Source organism: Solea solea, chromosome 19 (assembly GCF_958295425.1).
Source record: "Solea solea chromosome 19, fSolSol10.1, whole genome shotgun sequence".
Classification (NCBI taxonomy): domain Eukaryota; kingdom Metazoa; phylum Chordata; class Actinopteri; order Pleuronectiformes; family Soleidae; genus Solea; species Solea solea.
The window spans coordinates 13,186,450-13,214,034 of record NC_081152.1 but is presented as its reverse complement, the minus strand read 5'-3'; the positions used below and the strand labels follow the sequence as shown (position 1 = coordinate 13,214,034).

General features: G+C 40.7%; 1 protein-coding gene across 1 annotated transcript; it reads left to right on the top strand.

The window, feature by feature from the left end:
• Window positions 1–632: 632 nt before the first annotated feature.
• lrrc75bb (leucine rich repeat containing 75Bb) lies at window positions 633–27,280 on the top strand. The gene is made up of 4 exons (XM_058617674.1): window positions 633–1,045; window positions 5,409–5,537; window positions 10,217–10,329; window positions 24,226–27,280. Exons 1-4 carry the CDS (start codon window positions 758–760, stop codon window positions 24,827–24,829), a joined length of 1,134 nt encoding a protein of 377 aa, XP_058473657.1. The 5' UTR covers window positions 633–757; the 3' UTR covers window positions 24,830–27,280.
• The last annotated feature ends 305 nt before the right edge of the window (window positions 27,281–27,585 follow it).

The following is a 27,585-nucleotide window of genomic DNA, read 5'->3' as shown; positions in this document are numbered from 1 at the left end:
ATAACACGGGTCTCTAACTGTGACTGATTGTGTATACAGGATGTGATATGGAAGACCATTTCCACATCTCTTATGTCTTTTTGTATCTCATAATTTCGACCTTGTGTCTCATAATTATGACTTTTTATCTCATGATTTCGACTTTTTATCTCATAATTGCGATTTACTGTGAGGATATTTTTATTATCAAGGTTTTCCCTCTTTTTTTCTGGCGGAAATGGGCTTCCATACTGTGATGATGTGAGGTCAGCCAAGAAAAAAGAGCACTCACTCACTCTCTCTCTCTCTCTCTCTCTCTCTCTCTCGCTCTCTCTCTCTCTCTCTCGCTCTCTTTCTCTGTTTCTTTCTCTCTTTCTCTCTCTCTCTCTCTCTCTCTCTCTGTCTGTCTCTGTGTCTCTCTCCTCGTGAGGCTGAGCAGGGCAGGGATGTGATTGGCTGAGGGAAACACCAGCTCTGAGTGAGGCAGAGGATGCCGGAGCGCCCGTGCAGCCAGTGAGTTCATAGGCTGGTGCAAAGAGGGGACGTCGCTTTATTCTAGTAAAGCTGCCGTTATCACAGTCCTACCTGGAAACTGAAAAAAAAAAGGAAAAAAAAAAAAGAAAGAAAAGAAACACTCTTGTACTGAGGGTAGATGCATATTCCTGCTCGTCCCGCTGCAAGTTCACAGTGTGATGTTTCGGCTGCATGAATGTTGTAAAATCCCTCTCACCACCACCACCACCACCACCACTTGCACAGACACGTCCTCTCAGGAGTGATGGGCTCCAAGTTGACCAGACAGAGAAGTCTCGATTTTGAGAGCAAACTGTCCAAGAGGAGACGCCAGACACATGACGTCCCCGCAGACAGCGAGACAAGTGGAGCAGAGAGCAGAGACGTGTTGTTTACCTCTTTGATGCTCAAGTCCGACAAGATACCAGGGATGCTGCGTAAAAGCAACCAGAGCCCGTATGTCAGACGCGTGGCGTGGATCCGGGAAATCCAGAGGCTTTTTCGGGAGCAAAAAAGGGAGCAAGCAGCTGAGGTGCTAAAACTGCTGAGGAAGGTTAGGGCTTGACATTATTTCTGATTTATCAGTTGTTATACTTGACGAAGGAAAGCTGTGTTTGTGTGTCCATATACTTGCACAAAAGTTTTTTGTTTTTTTTAAATTTCTGTGGTGCAGAATTATTTGTCATTTGCAAATCACAAATGTGTAAAAAGGCCAATTAGTGTGATGAGATTAACAGTAGCCATTAGTCATATTCAAGTAATTCAAGAATGAAGTGTGTGTGCTGTTACTGAGCAGGTTTTGAGTTAATCTAAGCCTGCAAATGCTTCATCTATACCATTATGGTCAATTATTGTCCACATGTTCATCATACAGCAGCAGTTTATCCATTGGATGTGTCTAAAGTGCACTGAAATATGACATGTACTCTAGTGATTGAGTCATCTAGTAAACTACCAGTAGCAGGCACGTGAACCCGCAGGTGTCACTATATTAATGATTTCTTTTTTTGAGTTCAAATTTGTTTAATATTTTACTTTTTTTCATAAATGTTTGAAAGCAAACCTTGCTGTTAGGTCGGACACGCCAGAGACTCTTGATTATTCCTGAGGAATAAGAATAAGTCTTATTTTGACTTGGTGTGGCTACATTTTAGACCCTGCACAGAATTTGGCCAGACAACTGGACAATGGTCTGAAATCGAGTCATGTCCTGGAGCCAGCCAGTTCATGACCGGAATATTTAGTGAGCTCCAAACAACACTGAACACCGAGTCTTTAAAATTTTAAATTTGTCGCCTACACAATTTTGGCCTTTCAGTGTAAAGGTGTGTGGCTTTTAAAGAAAGATATAAAGAACCTGTGATATATTTTTAAATCACTTCATTATGTCCGTGTTGCTCCCAGCCACTGCTAAAGCAAGTTTTGTGTCCCATCTATCCTACTTTGTGACATAACACCTTCCCCTAATCCCAGATTTCTGAAGATCTATCCAAACAGAAACGGTGTTGAGGTCTCACTCTGAGCTTCCCACTGACTTCTGAGGCATTGAGAGTAAAAGCTGGGTCACCTGTCACGGAAACTCCCTGCCCAGAATAAATTCTACAGCCGTGTGTATATTAAAAATTGAAAACTTCAAAGCTTTCATGTTAATATATCCGTTAAGCATGGAGGATAATGACTCACGCATAGCTTGACTCAAGTGTCTTTCCCTGTCTGTTAAAGCAGTCGTTCATATCTTTTTAGGAAAAGCTCTTTTACAGATCATGGCATAGATTTGTTGGTCATGAGCACAGGCGGTTTTTCTCCTTAGCTCGGCATTAAAACTGCTCACGAAGCAGGAATACTCTCGCCATCACTCACTGAGCTGAAGCCAGAGTGTTACCACTGTTTTTTTTTTTTTTTAAAGAAAAATACCTGGCAGAAAAGAGCTCCTGTTGTTGTTTTCCAGCTTTTTCCTCTCAGGGATGGATTGATTTGGAGATAGTCGTCTTGTGGTGATGGATGCTGGAGTATATTTCCTTTGAAAAAAAAAATAGATGACAAATAGATGAGCCTATATTATCTACGTACTAACAGAAAGAAAATTAAAGTCGTGAAGAGCAAGTACAGAAATGCAAAAGTTCTGCAAAAATGACAAATGAAGAGTGTTCATTTTAGGGGAGGGGACATGAACTAACAGAAAACCTGAAAGTGCATTTATTTTCCTAAACAAACAATAAAGTGGTGATGAGCATACAAAAACCAAACCAAACAATGGTCTTTGCCTTTGGGGCTGAGGGGAAAGAGAAAGACACGCGAAGGACAGTTGGACACCGGGCCCCTGCAGGTGTTTCCAGACAACCAAAAAAAGTCTGGCTCCACCCTCCAGGAAATCTACATCACAGCAGGAAACTAAATGCAACTAAATGCAGTCCAGTGGAAGTGTCACAACAAAGTAAACAGAGGCGAGCAAAGAATTGACACAGTAAGAAGAAAATCACCTTAAAGATCTCCTTAAACTAAATCCACAATCTTGAGGTACAAAACTGAATCTTACATTCTTCAGAACCTATGCAAATTCTAATTTGTTGCATCTCTGTCTCAGACGGTCTCCGAGCTGTCAAGTTGATTAGTTTGTGATCTTCTGGGTATTCATTAGGAAACAAAGAATCAGCACATAGTCATACTGTTTATGCTGCGGCACGCACGCTGATTAACCATCACTTCTACACTCGGCTGTTATTCCTCTGTTTTGTCTAACTTTAAATATACTTGAATTCTAACTTCGTCTTTTGCGACAGAGTAAAGTTAAATTGTGATATACGTGTATTAGGGATGGGATGATACCACTTGTTTGTGTCCGATACCGATATCACAAACTCCAGTACATATACCGATACCGATATTTGTCCGATACAGTCATTTTAGACTATTTACAAACGTATGAAGCCGTTAACAACACATTTGTGCCGAGTCATTTCAAAGACATCATTCTCACAATCATCATACATCCCAAACATGACTCAGCTAAAATGCTTTTGCTGATTTTTATTTACATTTTTATTGACATTTTTATGTATATATATATATTTATATATATATATATGTGTGTGTGTTTATATATACATATATAGATATATATGTATATATATATAAAGGATTAGCAATATTACAATCATAGATAAGTGAGCAAAAGTGACATATATGTCATGTGTCACGTAAGAAGCTCCTCACAGATCCTGCCCAAAGCACCGTTGCCCACGGCTGAGCATTTGTGTCTCTGAAACGTCAGATTTCCATTTTTTTATGTGATCCAAACCATTGAGAGATATTTATTCAGCCCTAGACAGAAAGTATAGGTAAACAGAGCTGGAGTTAATTTGTCAGTTGTGACATGTTGCTTCCACTGAGGCAGAAAACTGTGGGACCGGGTTTGTCGCACTGTGCAGCAGATTTAATTGGATTCTAATGAACCGCATGTGTGGGATGATGTTCTGCATCTCCGAGCTCGACACTTTATATTCGGGGGGGTGGGGTGGGGTTTCTTCTTCTTTTGATGTGGCAGTCATCAGATTAGATATGCAGCTTTCACGAGGACATTTCTAGCGAGATCTGAAGTCCATGCATGTTTACACGCGTCCTGTTGATGGGAAGAAGGAAAACATTCAACGCTCTTGTGATTTTCTTTGCAGCTTCAATCTGCGAATTCGCCACAGCGCTGCACAAAAACAGTCACACCTGATGCTGCACTAGACGATTAACACACGGCACATCATTACTGGAGAGCAATTTTCCCTCTCGCCTCCCATTTCTGGACACACTCAGTGTCCATCGTCTGCAGTAAATGAGGTGTGTTGCGGGGCGGCTGGTCTGGAGGGTAGCCCAGCACCAGGGAATCCCACAGAGCTCCACTGTGATAAATCAAGTCAAAAGCTGGAGGAGGAGAAAATGCTGATGGGAGTTTTCCCCGTTGCTTCCACTGAGCCCTGAAGTGTTTGGGGTGTCTTATAGAGCATGTTTTACACAGCGGCAGCCTGCAGCCTGCTATTTGAAAGGCTTTTCATTTTCCATAGAGCTGATAGTATTTACTCTTCAGCTTGTACAGGTTTACGTGGCAGTAAGCACTCACTGCTGTAAACAACGGGGTTCTTGTGGTTATGCGAAGGGTAAAACGATATCCATCAGGAGGTACACCATGTGTTAGCGAGAAGAAAGCATTTGACTTCCTTCTCCTTGCCCTAAAAAATGTAATTATCCGAATATTTTAGTTTAATCTGTTTTGTTTCATGCCGTCGCTCCGCTGTTTTGTTGCTGCTCCCTTATAATCTAATCTTCTCACGATCTAATATAATTGAGGTTGTTAGTCAAGTGTTTCTCATGTTGTCCTTATCTGTTCAAGCTGTAGTCTGAATGAAGTTGTCTGGAATACAATTTGGCAGTGCCTGTGTGTTTCATTGACGTGATGATTCAGATGTCATGTATTCGGTGTCAGTGAAAGTTCCTTTGTCGTGCTCTCGCTCTCTCTCCTGTGTGTTTTGAGGACGGAGTTTCGATGGGAGAGCAGACGGGAGCAGGTGGAACGTATTGGCTGCAACAGCTGCGACGTAATCTGCTGCGGCAACCTTTTCCCAGTTTCAGTTGAGGCCTCACCACATGCATGTGAGAGATTTCAGACTGCCACATTATGGGTGCTGCTCAAATAGTAAGGCCCTTATAATTTAAACCATTACATTTTAAGACAGGTTAAGACTATGTCATCTCACACACACAAACACACACTGTGGCAAAACCTTATCAGTTCACAGCCTGATAAGATGTCAAGATGATAGGGGAGCAATATATTTAAAAAAATAAATAAAACAATACCAGTTAAACATTGAGTTATAAGCCCAGACATGACTCATCACATCACTCTCATTTTGTCCCCTCCCTCTCAGGACTTGGGCCTCCAGGGGTCTTCACTCAACGACATCTTGTACAAGAATGCAGCTTTCCTCAACCTGGTCGACCCCATTTCCCACGAGCTGCTGCTCAGTCTGGCCCGAGACCTGCAATGTCCAAAAAGGGTAGGAGTCATGAAAACCTGTCTCTTTGTTTACAATGGAACAGATCAGGCAGGGTCATTAGGGTTCGAGCACAAAGTGTGCGTAGAACCCTATTGAAACTGAAGGAATTAATAATGTTGATGCTTATTTGGCAAGCTTGTCAAGCGCCATGTTTATTGTTGGGCTATTATTGTGATGTCAGTTTGCTTTAAACAAAGCTCATATGGCCTTTTACTACGACGGGATCCTGCATACTACTCACAGATTTGTCATATATTCAGTCTTGTATAAAGTACCTAAAAGGGATACTTTTTAATAATATTACTTTAGTAAAAGTCTTAAATAATATGCAGTTTACTGTAAAGTAATTTTCTGATTTTATTTGGTAGTAACGAGTAACAAAAATAGTTAGAGGAACTGTAGTGAAGTAAAAGGGAAGGAATATGAATAACAAAGTAAAGTACAGATACGTGAATTTTGTACTTCAGTACAGTAACACAGTTACTTTGTTACATTACAACACTCCATATAGTAATTCACTTTATCACAGATTAAAGGTCCAGTGTTTGAGAATTATCTAAGGATGAGACTGTACGAGGGAACTACAACGGCCTGTTAACACTCTTTCACAACTCTCTTCACTCATCTACTCTCTCTACTTAGTGAATGATTGTAGGTTTGAGTTTGTCTTCCAAGGACTGTTTCGCTAATTAGCTACAGAGGCACACACACACACACATATTGCATTTGGTAAAGTCCACATTTTTAAATGTTTTAATGTTTGGCCGAGAGGTCAGGGATAAATGGCATGGCCATAGGGGGGTGGCGGGTCAGGGTTTGATTGCAGCAGCACTTGTGGTCTGCCCCTGTGCTCTAGAGGCAAACATATGCAGTGGCTGTGCTCCAGGACCTGTTGCTGTGTAAGGTTAGTGGTTAAGGTGTGAGCAGTGGTCATCAAGCTGAGGTCAACATGCGCTGGAGGTCGCACCAGCCTGGGCTCACACTGGACAGGCTGGTGCTTCAGTTGTGTCACAGCTGTCTCACACTGAAAAATGAAGAAAATCCATTATAAACCATACTGTATATAAATAAAGTAAATTATTCTCCAAGCACAGACAACATGGTCTAAAGTAAGAGACATGATAGCTATACTACAGTATTTTATTGTTTTATTGTTTGTTATTGGCCTATGATGTCATTTTTTTATATTTTATTTGTCTTATTTATCTCTGTTGTACAGCGCTTTGTTTCAGCTGCTGTTGTTTTTTTAAAGTGCTTTATAAAAAAAGTTGGACTGGATTGGATAAACGGGGTAAAGTTACTGTTACATAAACAGTAAAGAATAGAATGCATCAAAAGGACAACAATTCTGTCTGTGTATCTGGGTTTTTCCTGAATGCCTAATGTTTATGGTTTATTCATATCAAGGCTGCACAAAATGCAGATTTTCTGTCATTGAGACCGATTCTGTAATTACGCAAATGAAGGTCAGATTTATGGCTGATTAAATTGAAGACACACACTGTGATTTATCCAGATCAGGAGTCGTCTCATCTGCTTGCAATTTGCCGTACAAATCAAACACGTTATAATTCCAGTTCCATTTAAAATCGTGGGTATGTGGGGCTGAATAAGCAGCTCGGAGGAGCTGTATAACGCAGACCCGGCGGCCATTACAGTTATCTAATGTCTGGAGAGGATGGGCTTCTTTGAGATAAAGTCGCCGTGGTCTAGTTTTTACTTACTGGCCTCTGCTGATAATCACCTGTAAGAAACTGATCTCATCTGCGTTTACTGTGGCAAGGAAAGCCCAGAAGGAAGAAAGGGAATGGTGAGTTGTGAGTTGGCAGCAGTATTCTCCTGAATGGCTGGCAACCTGGGGCAGGATACTATGTCAGACGTGACAAGGATGTAGAGAGGCAGTGTTCTGGATTTAAGGCCTGGCAGCTGCTGTGGCCACTCCCCCCCCCCCCCCTTCCCCCCACACACTGAGACTGATTCAGATCAGATTGACTTTTCAAGGACAGCAATTCTAATTATATATTACTGTGCAGTAACAATTATGTAAACAGTGTTGTCATCATTTTGTAAATAAGGATGTAATGTCATTTCTATCGTAATAACAAAATACTAGCATGGTGGTAGTTATGGAAAATGTGTGTGTTACATATAGTAAATGTCAGTGTTAAAACATGTAAAACATTCTCATGTACAGGGATTTATTGATTTATTATGGTACTGACGGCAGCCTATAGTAATTCTTATGAGCCAACAACAGTCACATTACTTTGGAAATAACATGGTATTAATGTAATGCTTATCTTACTACCATACTGACAATATTTGAGATTAACATTGTCATTGCCAAGCTAGAAATTGCATTATTGTTTAGACATTATTGCCATAAAACTACCTCACTATTCCAAAGATATTACCATTTTGGCACTGGACTGTACCTCATGGGTATCCATCGATTCATTATCTACTACTTTATCCTCCACTGGAAGGTCGCCAATCTCACAAAAAGATTCCTCATATCTCACTTTTTTACATTGATTTGTAACACTATTATGCAAGTTTACTCAACAGTTGCAACCAACTTTCCCTGAGCATTCAGGCCAAAGAAATATGACTTCTGAACAGATGTAATTGCAATTTAGCCGACTTGTGCCAAGTATAATGGACATTTAACAAGGATGTAAGACTTGAAGTACAAACTCTAAGCTTAACTTCATTTAATTTTAATTTAAAAAAAGGTAAATAGCAATGAAGACTTTATCGAGGTAAAAGCCAAACCAGTTCCATATAACGGCGGGGGAGTTATTTGTAGAGGGACTAACTCCCCCACGTTTTGTTTTCATTTTCAGCCGTGGCATCACCGCCCATAGCTCATTATGATTGGTTGATTGCCATTTCTTTATGGGGCGAGCATGGAAATTGTGTGATTTGGCTGAAGGAAAAAAGAAACTAAACATAGGACAGCACGTGCCCTGCAGATGACACCGCGACCTCTCTGAGCTGGCAGATTGTCAACACGACGTTGTCGTCCTTCACGATCTAATACCGTCATATCGCCCACAGGTACAGCTAATTTAACATATGTGTTCTTGTACTGCCTTTGCGTTTACAAACCTGATGATGCATTCCTAACATTGCTGTGTTTATATTAGGAATGACACAACGACTAGCTATTTGTTGTTGCTGTTGTCGACTGTTCTCTATGGGACAACACAGAATAGGGTTTTTTTCACCGCGGTGAGCTGAACAGTGATTGGACAAATGCGGCAAAAACAATCGCTTCCAGAGAAGCTCAGCTTCTCTTGGAGTCTCTCGGAGCGAAGTCTGTAGACACAGTCATGTGTACCACTGTAACTCTATAGTTACAGTGATTCTTCCACATGACAATACTTTCACATCGTGAGTCACTATGTGTTGCTGTGACATTGTGCTCAGTCATCCAAGTGACAGAAACAGCAGCGCTGAACATTTTAAAAGTATGAGGCATGTTTTGAGGCGGTGGGGATGCCTAATCGCCAGAAGGTACATTGCCCGCGTCTTTTTTCTCTCTCTCTCTCTCTTTCTCACTCTCTCTCTCTCTCTCTCTCTCTCTCTCGCCACATTGCCGCTCTTCTTGTTGTTGTGTTGTACCATTAATTAGATTTAGCGCGCTCAGCGCAAACCATTCTGTTTAAAGCCTTTACCGGGGGAGGAAGAGAGAGAAGGAGGTGGAGACACAGAGGCAGACTGAGGCAGAGGGTGAAAGTAAATTAACGTTTTTGAGGAAAATGTTTGAAGCAGCTGTTTTCAAACGGCATGAAAGAAACACTTTGTTGCCAAGTCAGCATCAGTACATTCAGCGTATGTGACGCAATTTACTTTGTACCCCATTTTGAAGATCATTTTCTATTTTTATCCTAAAAACCATAATTGTATGTTTACAACTGCAATATGTAACTTTTAGTGTGTGTGGTTTTCTTTCTTGTCAGTGATTTTATTCTCCTCATGTTTGTTGTGTTCGAACAGAAAAGATGTAACATTACTGTGTTATGTTGTGTACTTCATCTGAAAATGGACTTCCAGACCGGACTGAGGGAGAGTTTATGTATCTGTAGCCATGTTTCCATCATGGTACGGTACAGTTTAGAACGGTAAAGCCCTGGGTCAGGCTTGCGTTTTGACTGAGAGACGTAGCGTGAAGTTGTACCGTGCACCGACAACAAACAACGGATAAGAACAGGGGTTTTTTTGTAGCCGTTTGTCTCAACTAGACGTCAAGCTTTTTTTATGAGAATGGACTGTGGGCGTTAAAGAAACACAGATTGCAAAGGAGTGAGGCTTTTCTGTCAACCAATCAGCTGACAGTCGTGGGTCTAGCTCCGCCCATAATGAACCGTTCCATTATTCTGGTACCGCAAGAGAACAGTTGGGGCCAGTTATTTTGATATTATTTCTAATGGGGGAAAAATGCAGTTATTGTTTATGTATTTATGTTTTTTGAGGAGTAGAATTCACTTCTTTGTGTTTTCATACCAGGAAACACAGAAAGAGTGATATGGAGCTGATACGCTGAATCAGCATTGTGAGAACTCGTTTGGCAATGATTTGAATGACACCGACTTGATTTGCTTATGAAAACAGATGGGGTCGGAGAACTTCTTGGGCTCACATGAGGTTAATAAGAGGTTTGTTGTGCTTTGCAGGAGACTCACTCCTTCAAGTCCACCAACAAGATCTGCCGCCAGCTGCTGTACCACCTGACCCCTCACTCCAAGTGGACGAGGCACAGCGTGCCCAGGAGAAAGTCTCAGGCTTGGTGAGTGCATCCTCTACACTGTGTGAACTGATATCACGTTATATGCATCCTCACCACGAGCATCAGAGCCTCTCATAATCCTCCGCAGAGCTTGGTGTGACTCAGACGAAGTCATTTGCCTGTTTCTGGGAAGAATTTCCTTCAGGGTTTTAAAGTTGCACTTGAGATAACATGGTAATCAGGTTTTATGGGTCTGATGTGCTGTTTAAGTGGTTATTTCATGGGAAACACTCTCATATGCTTCCTTGGATTTCGTCCCATGATGAAGACATATTTCTTTGACTACATGTCGTAATTTCTTCTCAAATGCTTGGTGTCATCGAGGCAGAAAACAACCCCGAGAGGATAACGTGATCCTCGGTTTAACATACGAGTGGTGACACTGCAGAGTGTGAACGCCTCTATCCTGCTGACCTGAGGTTATTACTGCTGCAGTGGAAGGCTAACAGTTTCCATCACATGCAGACATTCTGGAGTGTAATTTCGGTGGCACAGAATGAAAAAGAGGAAGAATGTTCATGCACAGTAATAACACTGGGAAAGTCTTATGGACCCAATGGATCATGTGATTAACAGCTCTAATCAACCCCCTCTGCTGCGATTAGTGCTTGGCAAAGTTTTTTTTTTAATTAGAGAAAATGAGATAATCTTAGTCTTGCGCAGTGGAACAACAGAGTATGATATTAGGTTTCGGAAGTAAAATAGGTGAAGGTAGACATTATTTTCGACAATGTGGGAAGTTGTCTTTGGCTCCTCATTGAAAAGCAAGACACTTGGTATAAAAGATTTATCGTTGACATTTTTTTGTGTATCCCAGAGCTCTAAAAATGTCTTCATGAAGGGAGCGGTTGCTAAGCTGCATCTGTGGTGTCCATGTTAAAAGATGCTGTGTACCAGCTTCTTGTACACAAGAACAAAACCAATAACTTGAGTATTGTCAGAGAAAAGCAGGTCTCAGCGGCGTTTGCTCTCAGACAACAGGGGAGGCCCCGCTTCCTCTAAAATGTGGTCAAATATGTACCGTGTTGTATTTACAGTTCAATACAGAACGGGCGCAAGAACGCAACGTGTTACTCATCGCGTTCACATCAATTCAGATCACTGATGACGGATTGTCTTACGTGATTTTTGTATTCCCCTGGCAGTCTCCGCATTAACGCCACTTGAAGCTCAGCTTCAACTGTTCTCAATGGGCCGACACCGAATAGGGTTTTTTTTCACTGCGGTGAGCTCAACAGTGATTGGACAAATGCGGCAAAAACATCACTTCCAGGGAAGCTCAGCTTCTCTTGGAGCCTCTCGGAGCTAAGTCTGTAGACAAATAGCTGGTAGTTGTGTGAGCTCTTGGTGATAGAAACCATTTTTGTTTGTATATAAAGTATAGACTGTAAATAAAAACACTATAATAGCATTCCAGTTTGACATAATTGTCACATTTCCTCGTTGTAGTTGTTCGTTTGCAGGATTAAGAAGATATAAGTAATTAGAATTAGGTATAGGATGTGATGAAAAAAAACATTTGGCATTGCAGATAGGATAAATAGTTTGAAGTGGAAGAATAGGAATTTTATACTATCGTTATAAATCTTCAGGTACTGGAATGACTTGAAAGATGCCGGCTCCCCCTGTGGCACATATAAATAAATCACTAGGACTGTATGTTGCGAGCCAGACAGCATGTTCACTGCACTCCTGTGAAATATTAATGATCTTACCCAATTATGATTATACACATCATAAAAATCCACCACAACCAACCTAATGTAAGTGCTGTTTTTATTGTGATGAGCAATAAAAAATTATATTGTCAACGCAACACTGGCAGTAAGTTGTTTTCTGGCATTAATGAGATTATATTTACTGATGAAATGTGATGAAAAGAAAATTAGTTTAGGAAAATTCCTGAGGTGACAAATTGATGTAGAATTAGTCAGTGATGCAATTTGTTTTTTTCCACACGTCCCACTCTGCAGTCAAAACACTTCCAGACCTGTTACTGTCGTGACAAAAAACAGCCTCACGCCATTCTCTCTCAGCATTAATGTTAACACTTAAAACTGCAAGCAGCTTAAACTCCTGCTCTGACAACAAACTCAGTATTTGTGGAAATAAAGGAGCAACACAGGGATGGAAATGTGAAAATGACGTGTGAACAATTTAAACAAAACTCCAATAAGGCAACAGGTACGTTGTTGATGATCGTGATAATTACGAGGCTCCCTCTCCCTCAGCAATTAACCCAGATTGAAAGATTCTTTTGACAGCTTGAGTTCCCTCCCCAACCGAGTCTCTTGGTTGCAATGTTTTCAAAAGAACGCTCAACAAAACAATAAGACACACTCTCCCAGTTTGCTCATTATACAAACACAGCTCTGCTTCTCTCACGGCCTCAAACAGCAGCCCGTTGCTGTGGGACCCTCTCTTTTCTCTTCTCTTCTCTCGCGTTCAAGCCTGCAGAAAGCGATGTGTTTCAAATGAGGCTTTAGGACATCGGTTACATTGTTCTGGATCCTTTTCTGCATTTATCCATCGTCCTCTCTTGACTTTATACTATATCTGTTTTTCTTCTTCTTCTTCTTCTTCTTTTTCTCCTTCTAACCCCCCTTGATTTCTCTTATTTTAAAAATTCCTTCTCGCATCGATTTTTTTCTCCCACTCCTCTTCTCCTGGGGGATTTTGCTCCCTCCATCTTCTGAGAATCCATTTTGTTCAACAGTTGCCACACATCGCTGTTCTGCAGTTTGAGCTGCGGCTCTGGGGAAATGCTCTGTCAGAGGGAGAGAAAATTACTGCACGGTTGCCAATTAGAAGTCTCGTATCCCCTCCCCCTTTTTTCTGCTTGGGTCCAAATCTGCTTAGAATTTATTCTGTTAATATTCAATAATGGAAAACCTGTTGTCTTTATGACAAATCTAGAAATTTGCTCCAGCCTGCTCTCAAACACTACCTCAGTTTGATTTTGTTTCATAAGATATATTTGATTGGTAGATGCAACGCCTGTGTGTCGCACTCACTTTATTATCAAGGCAATTTAATTTGACTGAGAAGTTCAGTATCCCTGATTCCCTAGAGAGGAGTTTTTAATGTGATTGTGAAAGGTATTGAATTTCTGATTCATCAAGCTCGGGCAGATTTGTACGAGGGTAGACTCCAATTTCGACTTGATTGCTTGTCTTTCCTGCGAGATAATAATTGATGATTACAGCATTACTATTACAGACGTCAGTATATTTAAGAAATCACTGTGGTTTAGTTCAAGCAGCGGGAGGAATACTGATTCCCCTTGTTATCATTTTATGTACAAAGAAGCTACTAAAAAGGAATCTGTGCCCAGTTGTTTTCTTTGCATTATAAAGCATTGTTCAGGTATTGTTAGGCTTTACCGATGTCTCTATATTCACTCATGCAAATTATGATGGTGAGAGTGAAGCGAGTTGTGGCGGTGACAGCTGTTCGGGCAGGTGTCACCGGCTGTGGGTGTGCGTTGCTATTCTGCCTGAGTCACGACTATGTGACCCAGACGTTGCACTTCTCAGACGTTTCCTCCCACAGCCCCCACTGTGACCGTCGCTCCAAAAGTGATTCCATTACTTTTATGCATCTTCGTGTGCAGCCGTAGTTCGAAAAATTGTTTTTTGGGGTTTTTTTTACAAACACCGACTTGAAAACGTCCAGAAAACAAGAAACTAATTCAATAACAGTAACAACATCTGCTAACACGTTGTATTTAATGTTGCAATGAGGGAACACCAGCGCTGTACAAAGACTTCGTTGCCGTAGATTTTCCTGGCTTCGACATGACTTGACTGTTTATTTTGCTGATTGATTTTTACTCTGCTCTCGGCACTGACCATGTCACACAACCTCACACAAGCAACTTTTTCAGACAGTCTCATCTGGGGGCCATTTGTACTGTTGTTCTTGTTTGATGAATTCGAATGATTAAACTGGGCGGTGATTTAAAAACCAGATGCTGACGCTCTGATCTCTGACCAAGATCTGCAGCCACGCACCTATTGCTGTTAATCACACTGGTGTCCACTTATACTGTGTATAATGTGTCGTGTTTTATCGTCTGTTTTCCTCTAAATGGGAATGTAATTTACAACATTGTCATCAGGTTCTATTGAAGAAGAAGTGCTGAAACTAGTTTGAGACCATTAAGTCCTCAGGAAAGAATGTTTACTGATGTTATAAATCGATTAAGAAGTTGGATAGTTTCCCATCCAGACTTCCATTCACCCCCTGATGACTAACTCCTTCTTCCATTCTACTTACTTGGCTTCACTTTTCAAGCCATTATTCTATGCCGGAAGCAATTTGACCATTCAACAAGCACTCATGATGAAGCTGCTCAAATGCTCGGATTCAACCGTAGCTCAGGGACTCAGTCACAAATCCACTAACAGGTCCCAACTTTCTAGAGGATCTGCTCTTCCTCTCCTCCTCCTCTTCCTCCAGCTACCAAAACCTGTCACCTGGCTCTCTGGCCATGATATATTTGAATTCCTCTTCAACAACTCAGTCATGTGGCATATCCAGCTGTTCCCAGTGGCTGTTCAGATTCAACTCCCAGGTGCTGACACTGAAATGAGACTAAAATAGCCACTTCTCCAACTTGATGTTCAGGCCACAGTGACCTACAACGTGACTCTCTCCACTTTAAAATGCATGTCTTCCCTCTTTATCAATGTTTTTTTAAAGCTGCAGTGCAGCAACGTTTATCCCACCATAACACTGAAGGAACTGTTTTGGGTTTTTTTTCGGAACAGCAGAATCCACTTCTGAAACTTTTCATGTCCTTAGTCATTCTTCAACCTGAGCTCAAATGAAATGAATGCCTTTTCACACTGTGTTGCCGTCTGCCGTCATAATGATGCATATGTCTTATTTCTGAACAGGCGCTGACTCAGCATGTCCGACCTCTGCACTGCCTCAAAGGTCAACCCCTAAGGCGTAGGCAAACGATTCTACAAAACTATATATTTAAGGTTTCTTAAGAGTTTGTCTTCTGTACTCACATCTCTATTTGGAATAGAAGTGGTCCACTTGACTGCACGCCGCACTCCATCTACTTTCTGTTTGACCTCCACTTTTAATAGGGACTTAAAGATCTTGCCACCGTCCTCATCCATGAATAATTGAGGGCTTCTCGTGGTGCAGACTCAGATGCTGGAGGATGTGGGGAAGAGAGATGCTCAGTATTAATTTCTCCACTCTTAGGGGCAATAAAGACATTAATTATGATAAAAAAAAAGAAACTGTGTTGATCGGCACACACTTAATTTAACAGTTTTTTGGGTTTGTTTTAATTAGGCACGCTGATTTTAATGACAGCATTTCTAGACTTCCATTTTAACCCCTCTTAACCTTTCATTGATTAGATTGGACTTAAGTGTAAATCTGCTGCTGCTGCTGCTGCTGCTGCTGCTGCTTGAGAATAAAATAAACAAGGATTCATGAGGATCTGTGGGTGATGAGTCTTTAAGGGATTATAAATACACACACATACACATACTATTAAGCCCCCCAGTTAGTGTTGGGAGCCGTGCATTCGGCTGCCGGTTTCATAACCGTGCCTTGACATAATACAGCAGACACAGGAGAGCACACTCCTCCATGATACGCAGTTATGTAACGCAAACTGTTTTTCGACGTGTTCTGTCGCAGTGTTTCTTTCCTCCTCGGCTTCCAGTTTGTCGCCTCAAATCAAATCATGTGGTGAATTTATAGCTCGGCGGTGGAGTACATTTTGCATTTTCCACGCTGCACACTGGCATTATGGTACATTGTGCACCGAGCAGTTTCATAATCGTTGGCACAACGGCGGGAGAATGCTTTGATCTGTGGTCGGCAGTCACATCTCATTAGGTGTAATCCACGTCACCTCCATGTTGTTATTTTTGGTGTTAACTCAGGGTAGTGGAGTGGATTAAACTGCCCCTTTTCCTTTGTGCAAAAGAAGGGAGTCATTTAAACGAGTTTAAGATTTTGCTCCTGTTTTTATCGATTTGTGTCTAATTTCAAGGGTGCTGGATCCTATCTCTGCTTTCAGTTTGCTCTGTGTTGACATCGGCGTTGCAACTTCTCCCCAGGCTTCAAATTCAAAGTTAGCACGATCACACAAGTGAGTGATCTGAGATGTCATAACACTGCACAGACCGGAGCTGATCCACGGACGACATACAATGGCAGAAGCCTTAATCACCCCCATTCAGTGAACGTTTCACTAAAAGTTAATCCAAATGAGCTCTCTGGCTTTTCTTCCCTTCCCCAGAATATGGGCCATTATCCCTATTAAACTGGAGCACACTGGATAGAACGTGCAATCACCACTTTCATGTTTTCCCAGAACATTTGCCTTTAGTGAGACAGAAAATGTCATTTCACCAAGGTTTTTGCTCAGAGTGACTGTAAAGGACTCTTATTAAAAATGACCTAAGTGGTGAGAGTCACATCGCTCTGCAGCCGGCAGTCACTGGCACCGAGACAAAGAAGCTGTCCTTTACCAGCTCACTTTTCAAACACGGGTTTGTACATTAAGACCCTCGTGGAGCCTCCCACGGCTGAGCCAGACGAGTGCACATTTATTATACAAATGCCCGGAGGCAAAACAGCTCGAATCGATCGGAAAGAATAAACAAGTCAAGACTAAAGCGTTGATGAAGCAGACATTGATCCGGCCGATCCCACGAGTCTGTGAAGCGGCATCCACATCTAATGTTTCTCAAGTGCTTTTATTTCTTTCCGCTGAAATGAGTCGAGCGTCTCTCTCTGCATTTGAATGTGTGACACAAGAGATTCTCTTCTTAGCTGAGATAATATCTTACACCGCAGTATTTAACACATGAGCCGCAGGACTTTTAACCAAGAGAGTGACAAGAGAGTTTACTGTGTCTTCATTTTCATTGTAGCTTCATATTTAACATTAAACCAGATCATTTATAGATGATTTATAGTTTGGAGTCACTGTGTGTTCTTATTAGAAGAGATTTACTTGTCGGCCATTTTTCTCTTTGACATGTTGTTTTTATAATAGAGATTAATCAGCAGATTAATGAGTATTAGAAACATTCTCTGCTTTCAGCCTTCATAGGATCAATCTTCTCTAATAACTGTCAGAAGCAAAGACCAAGCCAGACAGTTCTTTTCAACACACCTTTTGTTATTAAATCCCGCAGTAAATGAACATACTATAACCTTTAACAGGCTCTCATGTCTCTTGATGTACTGATTCATGAGAGGAAATGAAGGGGAACATGTGTGAGTCTGTGGGAGTGGGCACATTACAATTCTCATATTGCATTCACCTAAAATCTTTTTTTTTTTAAATAGTTCCACGTGACATGTTAATGTATACCTTCTACTATAGGTTTGCAGTTTGCTAAATTACCCGTGCTGGATGAGGAATTGAAAACTAAAGATGTTCCTTTCAGTGGGTATCAAACTGGAGCTTCTCCACTATCTCATTTACTCAGAAAAACTGATCCCCACCCCCCAGAAAAAAATCTCATTAAAACAGACCCCGGAAAAAAAATCTCATAAAAACAGACCCCGAAAAAAAATCTCATAAAAACAAAGCCTTTTAAAAAATGATTTTAGGTGAATGCAATACGCTTCCACATGAAACTGATAACCTGGACTGTTATTGTATTTTACATCTGCAACATGATGTTTTACATGTCTTGACCAGCTTTCTCTTGAAACAGAGGTTTGTTATCTCAGCGGTGTAACATCGTTGTGATGACTACAATGCAGGACACCAAGTATAGTCGGCATGAAGCAAAAAATACTTTGTCTAGTTAGTCCAAAAAAGTCAGATAAGACAAACAGGTGAGAGAGTGAACCCAGTAAGTGAAGTCATCTAAATGGAGAGAAATGAATTTACCTAATCACAACTGTATCTTACTGACAGATGTTTCCCTGTGGTTAAATAAATGAAAATGAAAAATGAAACTATCACACTGGCAGCCGCATATTGAAGTGTAAAAGAAAAGCCCTTGTAAAAATGTCACTCTACATTTATCCAGGAGAATGATCGGAGAGGCTTGGACATTTTTCCACTTTGCCATGTCATGTCCTTCTGGTTCCCTACTGTTTCGGTTGCCTTTGTGCAGAAATTGACGGGCAGAGTGTTGAAGTGTTGAAGTGTGGAGAAGCTGATAATGAGCACTTGCCCTTTGTTACAACTAGACTGACTGGATACTAACCTGACAATGAGTGGCTCTGGAAAATGAGTGTTTGCTCAGATCAGAGGATCTGCCGTGACCTTTAAAGAAGAAGCCTTTATGTTATTGAAGAATAAAAAGATGGAAAAACACCATCATTTCTGTTAAATAAGAGTGTAAATACAGTACAGTCGGTTGTTGCTATTCACCCAGGGGTCAGTTATCTGTGATCGTTTTGGAGGATGTTGTTTGTGGTGCTGTTGCTTTGGACGTGCATCTGTTGCTCAGCTCTTACATTCATTGACTTTAATAACGGGCAAAATAATAGGAACACCTGTCAACATAGAAACATTCAGCTTAAGACTGACATTCTCCAAAATCAACACCTTAACCACAGACGGTACACAGACGGTACAAGTGGACATCGTCTCCTAGGAAGGCCAGCTAGGAAGTAAGAATATATATATTGTCTGACCAGTAGGGGGCGCCTCCACAGCAAAGAGGCTGTTCTAAATCAACACCTGTGTGATTGACAGCTGGTATGATTCAGTAGGTGCCGGGTTGCAGGTGACATCTGTAGATTTCTATCAATCAATCTTCAAAACTATCATTTTACATCTTTTATTTGCATGCAAACAAAACTATGATGACCTTTTGATCATTTGCAACAATTCATTTTTGCAAAATCAAAGGTTTTGTTTGCAAATTCAGAAGGTCTTTTTTTTTGCAAATCCCCACATTTTGCCTGCAAACCGTCTTGCATCTCATGGACAGGACTTCCTCATCATCGCTGGTCAGTCTCAGGAAGAATTCACAAACAAAAGTTTAGGATTTGCACAGAAAACGTTTGAACTTGCTCACATAAATTGTTGCAAATGAACAAATGGTCATCATCATCATCATCATGTCAAATCCATTCTGTTTGCTTGCACAATAAAAACACATGGATGCACCGAAAACAAAACAGAAATCCCATGATGCCGCGCTGAGTTATTACAGTTGTCGCTGGACATCTGAGCCTCATCTGAGCAAATCCCTGTTTCAAGATCAAGACGCTGTGGGTTTCTCATTAACTCCCTCAAAACCAATTCTCCAGCAGCAAATCTGTCAAAATTCATCAATGCTTTGTTAAAACACACACACACACACACACACACACACACACACGCTTCTTCTGGTTTGTTCTGGCCTTTTTTTCTCTAAGTGCAGCGTGTGAACATCAAAAAGCCCAAATGTTTTATTTCCTTCCACACGGGGTTTGAATAACGATAGAACAGCGAGGAGCGTTGTTCGGTGTGTAAAAGTTAACAACATCCCCGAGGAAAGACGGCCTATGAAAAGCAATTAGACAGTCGGCCTGAACCCACATTTAAACAGCCAATAGTTTGACACATGAGAGTCGGCTCTTATTAGATCCCTGCACTGTTGTATCAGTTGCTCCTGAGGATGTCAATAGATGGATTTGCCTCAGCTGTTTGTCTTTAAATGAGCTCCGTATACAGCCCGTGGTCGTAGCGTGGGGGACACTCTTGTTTTATCACCTCGTGTTTATGCTCGATGGCGATCCTTTGAAGCTGTTTGTGTCTGAGAGGATGCGCATGCACTGCCCACGAGCATGGCAGCCACATCAGAGGGACGCGAGATTAGACGTTTTGTCATTGTTATCATTTCATGATGGTGGCGGCGGCAGACGGCAGTTTACACTGTGGGTTTTTTTTTTTTTTAGAAAAGCGAGCTGTGTGCTTGGGCCCACGCCAGCCGCACAGCCAGTGGGTGGAGCTGTGCCCACGGAGCCGGGAGGCAGCAGATTTGGAAGGAAGTCTGAAGTCGCCTTTACTCAATCTCATTAAAAGCACATTAGATGCCACTCCCCCCTCCCCCCCTGCACCACCCACTCAGCTACAGGACCGACCCTGTGTCTCAATGGAAGTCGCTCTTCCTACACAAACATAAGCGCTCAGGGAGGAAGGCTCCAGCAGAAGCAGGAAAACCCTCCAATAAATAAGTCCAAGGGGAACAAAAGCTCAGTGCTGATGATTAGTTTCATTACAGTAAGATGCACAAGCTGCACAGTGGTACAGTAAAACACTGTATCTGTACTTTACTTTGTTATTTATTGATCCTATTTATATACAATTACATTTTAAGCTTTGATTCAATAAATGCTGTCAAATAATTTACTTGTTTTAGCTAAGAAATATGAAGATTCTCTGTTCATACACATTTTCAATTGAATAGGCTTTGGGTTGTGTTTCTCAATACTGTTTTTTTTTTAATGCCCTTAATCATGTCTGTGAAGGTTCTCAGTCATGCAGGTCAGTTGACGGGTCTCAGTGAGGTGAACTTAACGACTCTCTAGACGGGGTTTTAGCCTCCGAGGATAAATACCAATCCTCTTGGATGAGAAGTGAAACGTCTATTCCAGTCACCGTAAATAGAAAATATAGACATAGATATTATTTAATTTAACAAACCAAATGAACACTGAAGTATGTTTTTATTTTATTTTTTTATTAAAATATTTATATTTCTTTTTACGGTGACTGGAATAGACGTTTTTGCAACATGAAAACTGATGTTGATATTTTATTTTGCACACAATTGTCTGAGTGTGCGGTGATCCTGTCTGCTTATTTTGATCATGAAAGTGCCAGAAAAATGTCCTCCGAGGACGTGATTTTGACCATTTCCCAGGATAACTTTCAATATCTGGCAGTTATTTACCATTTACTACATGTCAAAATAGTGTGTCAACAATTTAAAATGAAGAAAAACAAAAAATGGAAATACACTGCGGTTGTACACGAACAACAGAATTTTGAACAGTGTGAAACATATTTACAATAAAGTTTTTCGAGTCTCGATGTTGCAAAAACGGGCCAAAAAATGCAAAACTACAGTAATGCCTAGGTGTTAAAGGGTTAATCCCATAACATTTCAGGCTTCTAGAAAAAGATATTTGTCATTATTTATAATGCGACGAGATAATGTTGTGCAATGCTGGTCATTGTATATAAAAAGAAACAGAAAGAGACGAACATGACATAAACCCTGTCACTTCACACTTCACAGGTCTGCCACCTATGGAATACAATATGACTAACAAAACAAATAATTCATAGAAGATAAATCATGAATAATTCAACTAAATAATACATTATTATTGCACTTGTCATGAATTATTACACCCTGCAGGTGTTCAGGTGATCAAAGGTTGGTTGTTTGCTCTTCGACAGACCCAGGGGGGAAAAACTGTCCCTCAACCTGTAGGTGTGAGTTTAAGACGTTAAAAAAAGGAAAAGTAAGGAAGTTATGAGTGAATTCAGTCGATCAAATTTAACAACAGAGACAGTGAAATGATAAGAAAAAAGGAGGGGAAAAAAAGCAAGAGTAAGGGTATGAAGGAGGGAGAGATGAATTATAGCCTTCTCCTGCAATCAATAGTATTTGAATCACAATGCAGGTGAGCTGCATATCTTTCTCTTTCTGTGATCCGAGCAGAGAGGGAGACGGATGTGAAGAGCACCGTCTCCCAGACCGACAGACAGACAGACAGACAGACAGACCAGAGAGCACAGAGAGAGATGCCACTAATCCTCACATTTGTCTGCAGGAAACGGGAACGAGCAAATGCAAACAGACTAAAACAAAGAGAGGATAAACTTTAAGTCGGTTGCGCTGAATATTTTTTCCTGTTAGTCCGATTGTTGTCCGGGTTTCTCTGGTATCTTCATTTGTTTGACAGATGTCTTTGCCTCAATGCCAGTAAAAACAGAGGGGTTTAAAAGTCACTGCAGCAGCCTCTCTTCACGCTTCAGTGCCATCAAGTCTGTTGTGCAGCTGCCTTATATCTCCTATGAATATTTGACTACACCGTGGTGCAAAGAGAACATTTTTTTGTTCCATTTTCCCGGTGCTCACTGAAGAATACAGTGATCCGACCCGACAATCTGTGGTAGTGGTATAGTGGTTCTCAAGATGGATTCAGCTCACATTCGTTTGCACTGAAATATGATCACTTGCTTTTATCACTCTTTGTGCAGTCTGCTACAGACAATTCTCCCCAATTTGACACTGAGCAAAAAAAGATAATACATAGAGTATTACCTAAACTAACACCTTTTGTTTAAAGGAAGTAGATTTACTTTCATTTAGTAATTTTCAGAATTACAAACATTTTTACATGCAAAAAAAATGGTTTTGATAAAGTTAACATGACACACTTGTTACTAACTGCCTCAGACAGGACAGCAAACATGTTTACGTTTGGCTTGTTTGCTCTGGCTTTGGGGGGGGGGGGTGTTTGTAGGTTACATATTCAGGCTTTACGTGCTGTTGAGTCAAAGTTATGATTCATCTTATATCGCATTTTTAGTAGTGATGTAAAGCAGCAATAACTGTACAGAAGTCACAAAAATAGACTGTTTTTTTTTTCTTTTTGTTCAAAAAAATGAGCCAAGTGAACTTTGAACTGTGACGAACACCCAATCGTAAACATTTTGAGTACTTGTTGCTCGGGTGTGGGCGTTTTTTCATCAGATTGCCTAGGTTGAGCTGGACACTCTATATTGCACATTCTTAAACCCTCTGTACTGTATGTTTCAGCATAGTCATGGAAAAAAGCAGCCAAAATGCTCTGTGTTCTAAGGGTTATATTTATTTGTTATTGTTCTGCACCCACAGCTCTGCCGTGAAGGAGTGACCCATGAACCTGAAATCCACTGGTGCCATTCAGTCAATGACATTTAGACCAGGACACAGAATTTGTTGCTTGAGGAACTCATTGAAAAGCAAACTCTCTGCATTATTGATCGCCGCACTCTCTCTCCAGTCTAATGTTGCATGCTTAGCAATTTCCCTGCGGGACAATGTGGAACCTCATTATACAACCTTCTCAATCAATAACCTCTGTGGCATTTTGTTAACATCCCCTGAGTTTGGATTTTTTTTAAAAAGAAAAAACAAAAACAAAAAAACAAGACAATACAACAAGTTGAATACAATAAATATTGTTACTCATTTGTTATTACTTATTATAAGTTTGGTAACTATTCAAAAAGCATCAAGTAAATGTTGTTTAACATATTGTATTTCAATTAGTCTTGTACTGAGATTCAAAGAAGTACATAAGAAACACATACAAAAGCTATATATATATATATATATATATATATATATATATATATATATATATGTATATAATGCAGAAAAGGGCAATAAGGGCGATTTATAAATAACACAGGCTATAGAGACCACACAAGTGAACTCTTCCTAAAAATATTAGCTCTAAAATCTCCGGATCTGATTCAGTTTAAAACAGTACATATAATATTCAAAGCAAGAAATAATTTACATCTAATATATAATATAATAATATACAAAATACAAATTTTAAATGACTATAAGGATGAAGAACCGTGGATTAATCCAGGACGAAACGTTCGGGTTTAAAGCCAGAAGTATTCTTGTGCTGTACTGAGAACTTTAAGCATACTGTAAATATGTAAATATTTGGTGATGGGATAAAGTAGTGTATACATTTTTAGAGTTGTGTGTAATAGGAATGGGGGTAGGTACATACTGTACAAGTTTATACTTCTGCCTACTCCTTTTCAAACATGTGACAAAATACATTAAACGTGTTGTCATTGAAATGTTGCACATGTGTTTGAAATAAAAAACTGTCTCTCCATCTAACTTTATTCTGTTCTGTGCTCTTTTGTCACAGTCTGAAGACCACACTGAAGAGGAAACTGTCAGGAGACGTGGTCAACCTATCTGGCATCCCACTGTCAGGCCGAGACGTCCACCGCGTGGCCTTATACCTCCAGAGCAGCAGCGACGCGGTGTCCACCTTGGACCTGAGCTTCACTGAGCTCCGGGACGAGAACTTCCGGCTGCTGCTGCCTCACCTCAGCTGCCTGCCCAAACTCGCCATACTCGCCGTCAACGGCAACCGCCTGACGGTGGCCGTCTTGAAGGACCTGACGGACACAGTCAAAGACCCGAAGAAGTTCCCCAGCCTGGCCTGGATCGACCTGGGCAACAACGTGGACATCTTCACCGTGCCACAGCCGCTGCTCGTAGCCCTGCGGCGGCGCTTCGGCTTACGCAGCAGCCTGCCCACGATTTATGAGTACAGCGAGGTGCCGGCATTCAGTCGCTACATCCCGAACATGGAGACCTCTGTGGAGGAGCCCAGTCTGTATGAGGAGGGGGATGTGGAAGAAGACGATAGAGAGGAGGAGGTGGACAGGCTGGAGCTTCAGGCCTGGGGCTTCAGAGAAGAAGATGTGTCAAAAAGTGTGCCACTGCACCTCTGTGGGAGGTGATCGCCCAGAGATACCTCTTCTGTTTTTTTTAGACTGGCAGCTCCTTATATTCCCGTGTATCAGCTCACCCTGACTGTAGCCTCCTGTGTTCACAGTGGTCTGTGTGGCAGAAGATGCTTCCAGTGACGCACACTCCTGAAAATAACTTTAAAATAAGTAACTGTGTTGTGTTTCCCTATATGGATGCTCTGACGGCTGAAATAAAGCAGTGTGATGCAGACAGACAGAGGCCATTGTTTGTACAGACTGATTGATTTCTCCTTTATTTATCCTGGCGAAGTTGGACTGAGCTGAGCAGTTTTTCATTGTTCTGTGTTCCTGAAGTTTTGTGCTGTCACACCTTAATGCTTCCACCGGAGCAGCCGGGGGGTTAAGTGCCTTGCAAAAAGGCACCGCAGCAGTAGCAGTCAAGAACAGGAGGGGAGTGTTATTAACTCAGTCTTCAAATGCTTTTTCTATCGAGTCTCCCATCTGTAACAACTTCTCACCCACTGCCCTGTTTTCTGTGAAAATGTCTGAGTAAATCAAAGCAACGAAGTTGCAAGAAATATTCCACTTAACAAATCAATTTCAGCTGATGTTCTTGCTTAGATGTGCGGCAACGCCTGAGACCAGCTAGTAAATGGACACTTTCACACGTGTACATAGCGTTTTTACAACTGCACTGTCATTTTCTGTCGGGATGCAGCATGTATTCAGGAGTGAAATGAGGGAAGTTAAGCACGATGAACACATTTTCATTTCAAGTCAAGTCCTGTTTCAGCTGCTGATGAACCGGTCATTGCCTCGATCAGGTCTACTTATAGACCATTTCAGTCACAGATGGTAAATAGGAGATCTGGGGGTTTTTACCTCCGGCAAATAGGACGAGTCCCAGATTTAAAAAATGTGTCCTCTGGTGGTTCATGAATGATTCTATTTAGGAATCAGACCATGAGCGAGAAAAGATGCCCAATCTGGTTTTAATGGCACACACTGAACATTACAAGCAGCACTTTTTTCTTCTCCTTCTACAGTCTGCATATTTATCTTCTACGACATATTAGTATTAGGGCCAGATTGAAGATTGTTAATCTTTGGAGAATAAAGTCGTAAAGTTACATTTTGAATGGGGCTTCACAAATAAAGAAATACTTCATATTATTTTTATCATCAGGACTTGAAAAAGATTGTTTCTGTTGTGTTGTGTTGTGTTTGTGTTTCTTGTGTCTGTTTGGAAGAAAGAATCACAGAGACTTGGAGAAAAGCGTCTCTCTTGTGGACTGGAGGAGGAAATGGCTGGTCGTGGTCGACTGCAGGCTATCGCTGTTAACATCTGTGTGCTGCTGCTATTGAATAATAATACACTAGATAATGATAGAAAAGAATCTCATGATATTACGACTTAATTCTCATAATATTATGACTTTATTCTTATTAGATTACAACTTTATTCTCGTAAAATTATGACTTTATTCTTATAATATTATGACTGTGAAATACTAGAATATTACTTTATTCTCGAAATGTTTTTATTTCTCTCTCTTCAGTTTGGCCTTAATACGCCATCGTAAATCTTCAATCTGGCATGAATACATTTATTTTTAACTTATATGTAGGTGTCATGTTTTTGCCGCGTTCTTCTTCTTCTTGTCGCCACTGTGGCTTTCCTGCCTCCTTTATTTCTTCTTTCCCATTTGCTTTGTTCTTTTATTTGGCATTTACTTAATCTCGTGCACCCCGAGTGGATGGATTTGTATAAGTATATGTATGTTTTTATTTTTATTTTTTATTATTGTAAGTGGACATGACTGTTCAATGTTGTGCAATGTCAGAAGCCCTCAGACGCAACACATGCTCATATATTAGGGCCCCAGAGGTCTCATACAACTCATCCATGCACTTGGAAAAATGTTCTCAGGCATTTGGAGCCCATTGTATTTATTTATTAATATGACAAAACATATGCCAATAAAATAAAGATTCATTCTAGGGGGAAACATGTGGAGGCATCTCTGCAAGATCTTGCGTACAGATGTTTAATTCTCCACGGTTTTATTCAGGGAAAATTGGTTTATTTGAGTTGACAGAAATGTTAATGGACAGGGTGTTTGTGTGTGTGTACATACTGTATGTTGGTGTGTGTGTGTGAGAGTATAGTTAGAGTGTGTGTCTGTGTGCAAGAGGCTGCTCTGGATATGCAGAGTAAATGACTACCTTTGATCATAGAAATGAAATGTTTACTCATTTGCACTTTAAGGAAGACTCCTTTCCTGTTTCTGTCGCGCACTGTTGGTGTACAGTTTGAATGACAATAATAAAGTCTCAGTCGAAGTCTTTCCGAATAATAATAACAAGTTTGTTTGTTTGTTTGTTTGTGTTCGTTAAAAACATACTGAATTTTGCAGTTTGTATAAATCACTGCCATGACAAAAAAAAAACACTGGTAAATGTATTTGCTGACCTGCTTTGCCTGCTCTTGCTTCAAAATTAAAGATTATTTAAATAACTTTTTTGTCATTTTTTCCTTTTATAATGTGACACTGAAATCTTTATCCTTTTGTTCCAACTGCTGCAATTCATAAAACTGTGAGCCAATGAGACATCGTGAAGGGGCTGAGTATTAGGTTAAATCTGAAGAAAAAGCACCGTTTTTACATGGATTTAAATTTTCTAATGAAGTGGCTTTGCCCTTGCCTTATAATAACTCATATGGATGAATCTCAGCATAGCTATATCCACTATAAACGCCATGTAGTTGAGAGCCCATAGTCACT

What these genes read in the sequence shown, in the direction of transcription:
- lrrc75bb (XM_058617674.1), top strand. Translation starts at nt 758, where the DNA reads ATGGGCTCCAAGTTGACCAGACAGAGAAGTCTCGATTTTGAGAGCAAA. An exon ending in ACCTGCAATGTCCAAAAAGG is followed by an intron (nt 5,538 to 10,216) that starts GTAGGAGTCATG and finishes TGTGCTTTGCAG; the next exon opens with GAGACTCACTCCTTCAAGTC. An exon ending in AGGAGAAAGTCTCAGGCTTG is followed by an intron (nt 10,330 to 24,225) that starts GTGAGTGCATCC and finishes CTTTTGTCACAG; the next exon opens with TCTGAAGACCACACTGAAGA.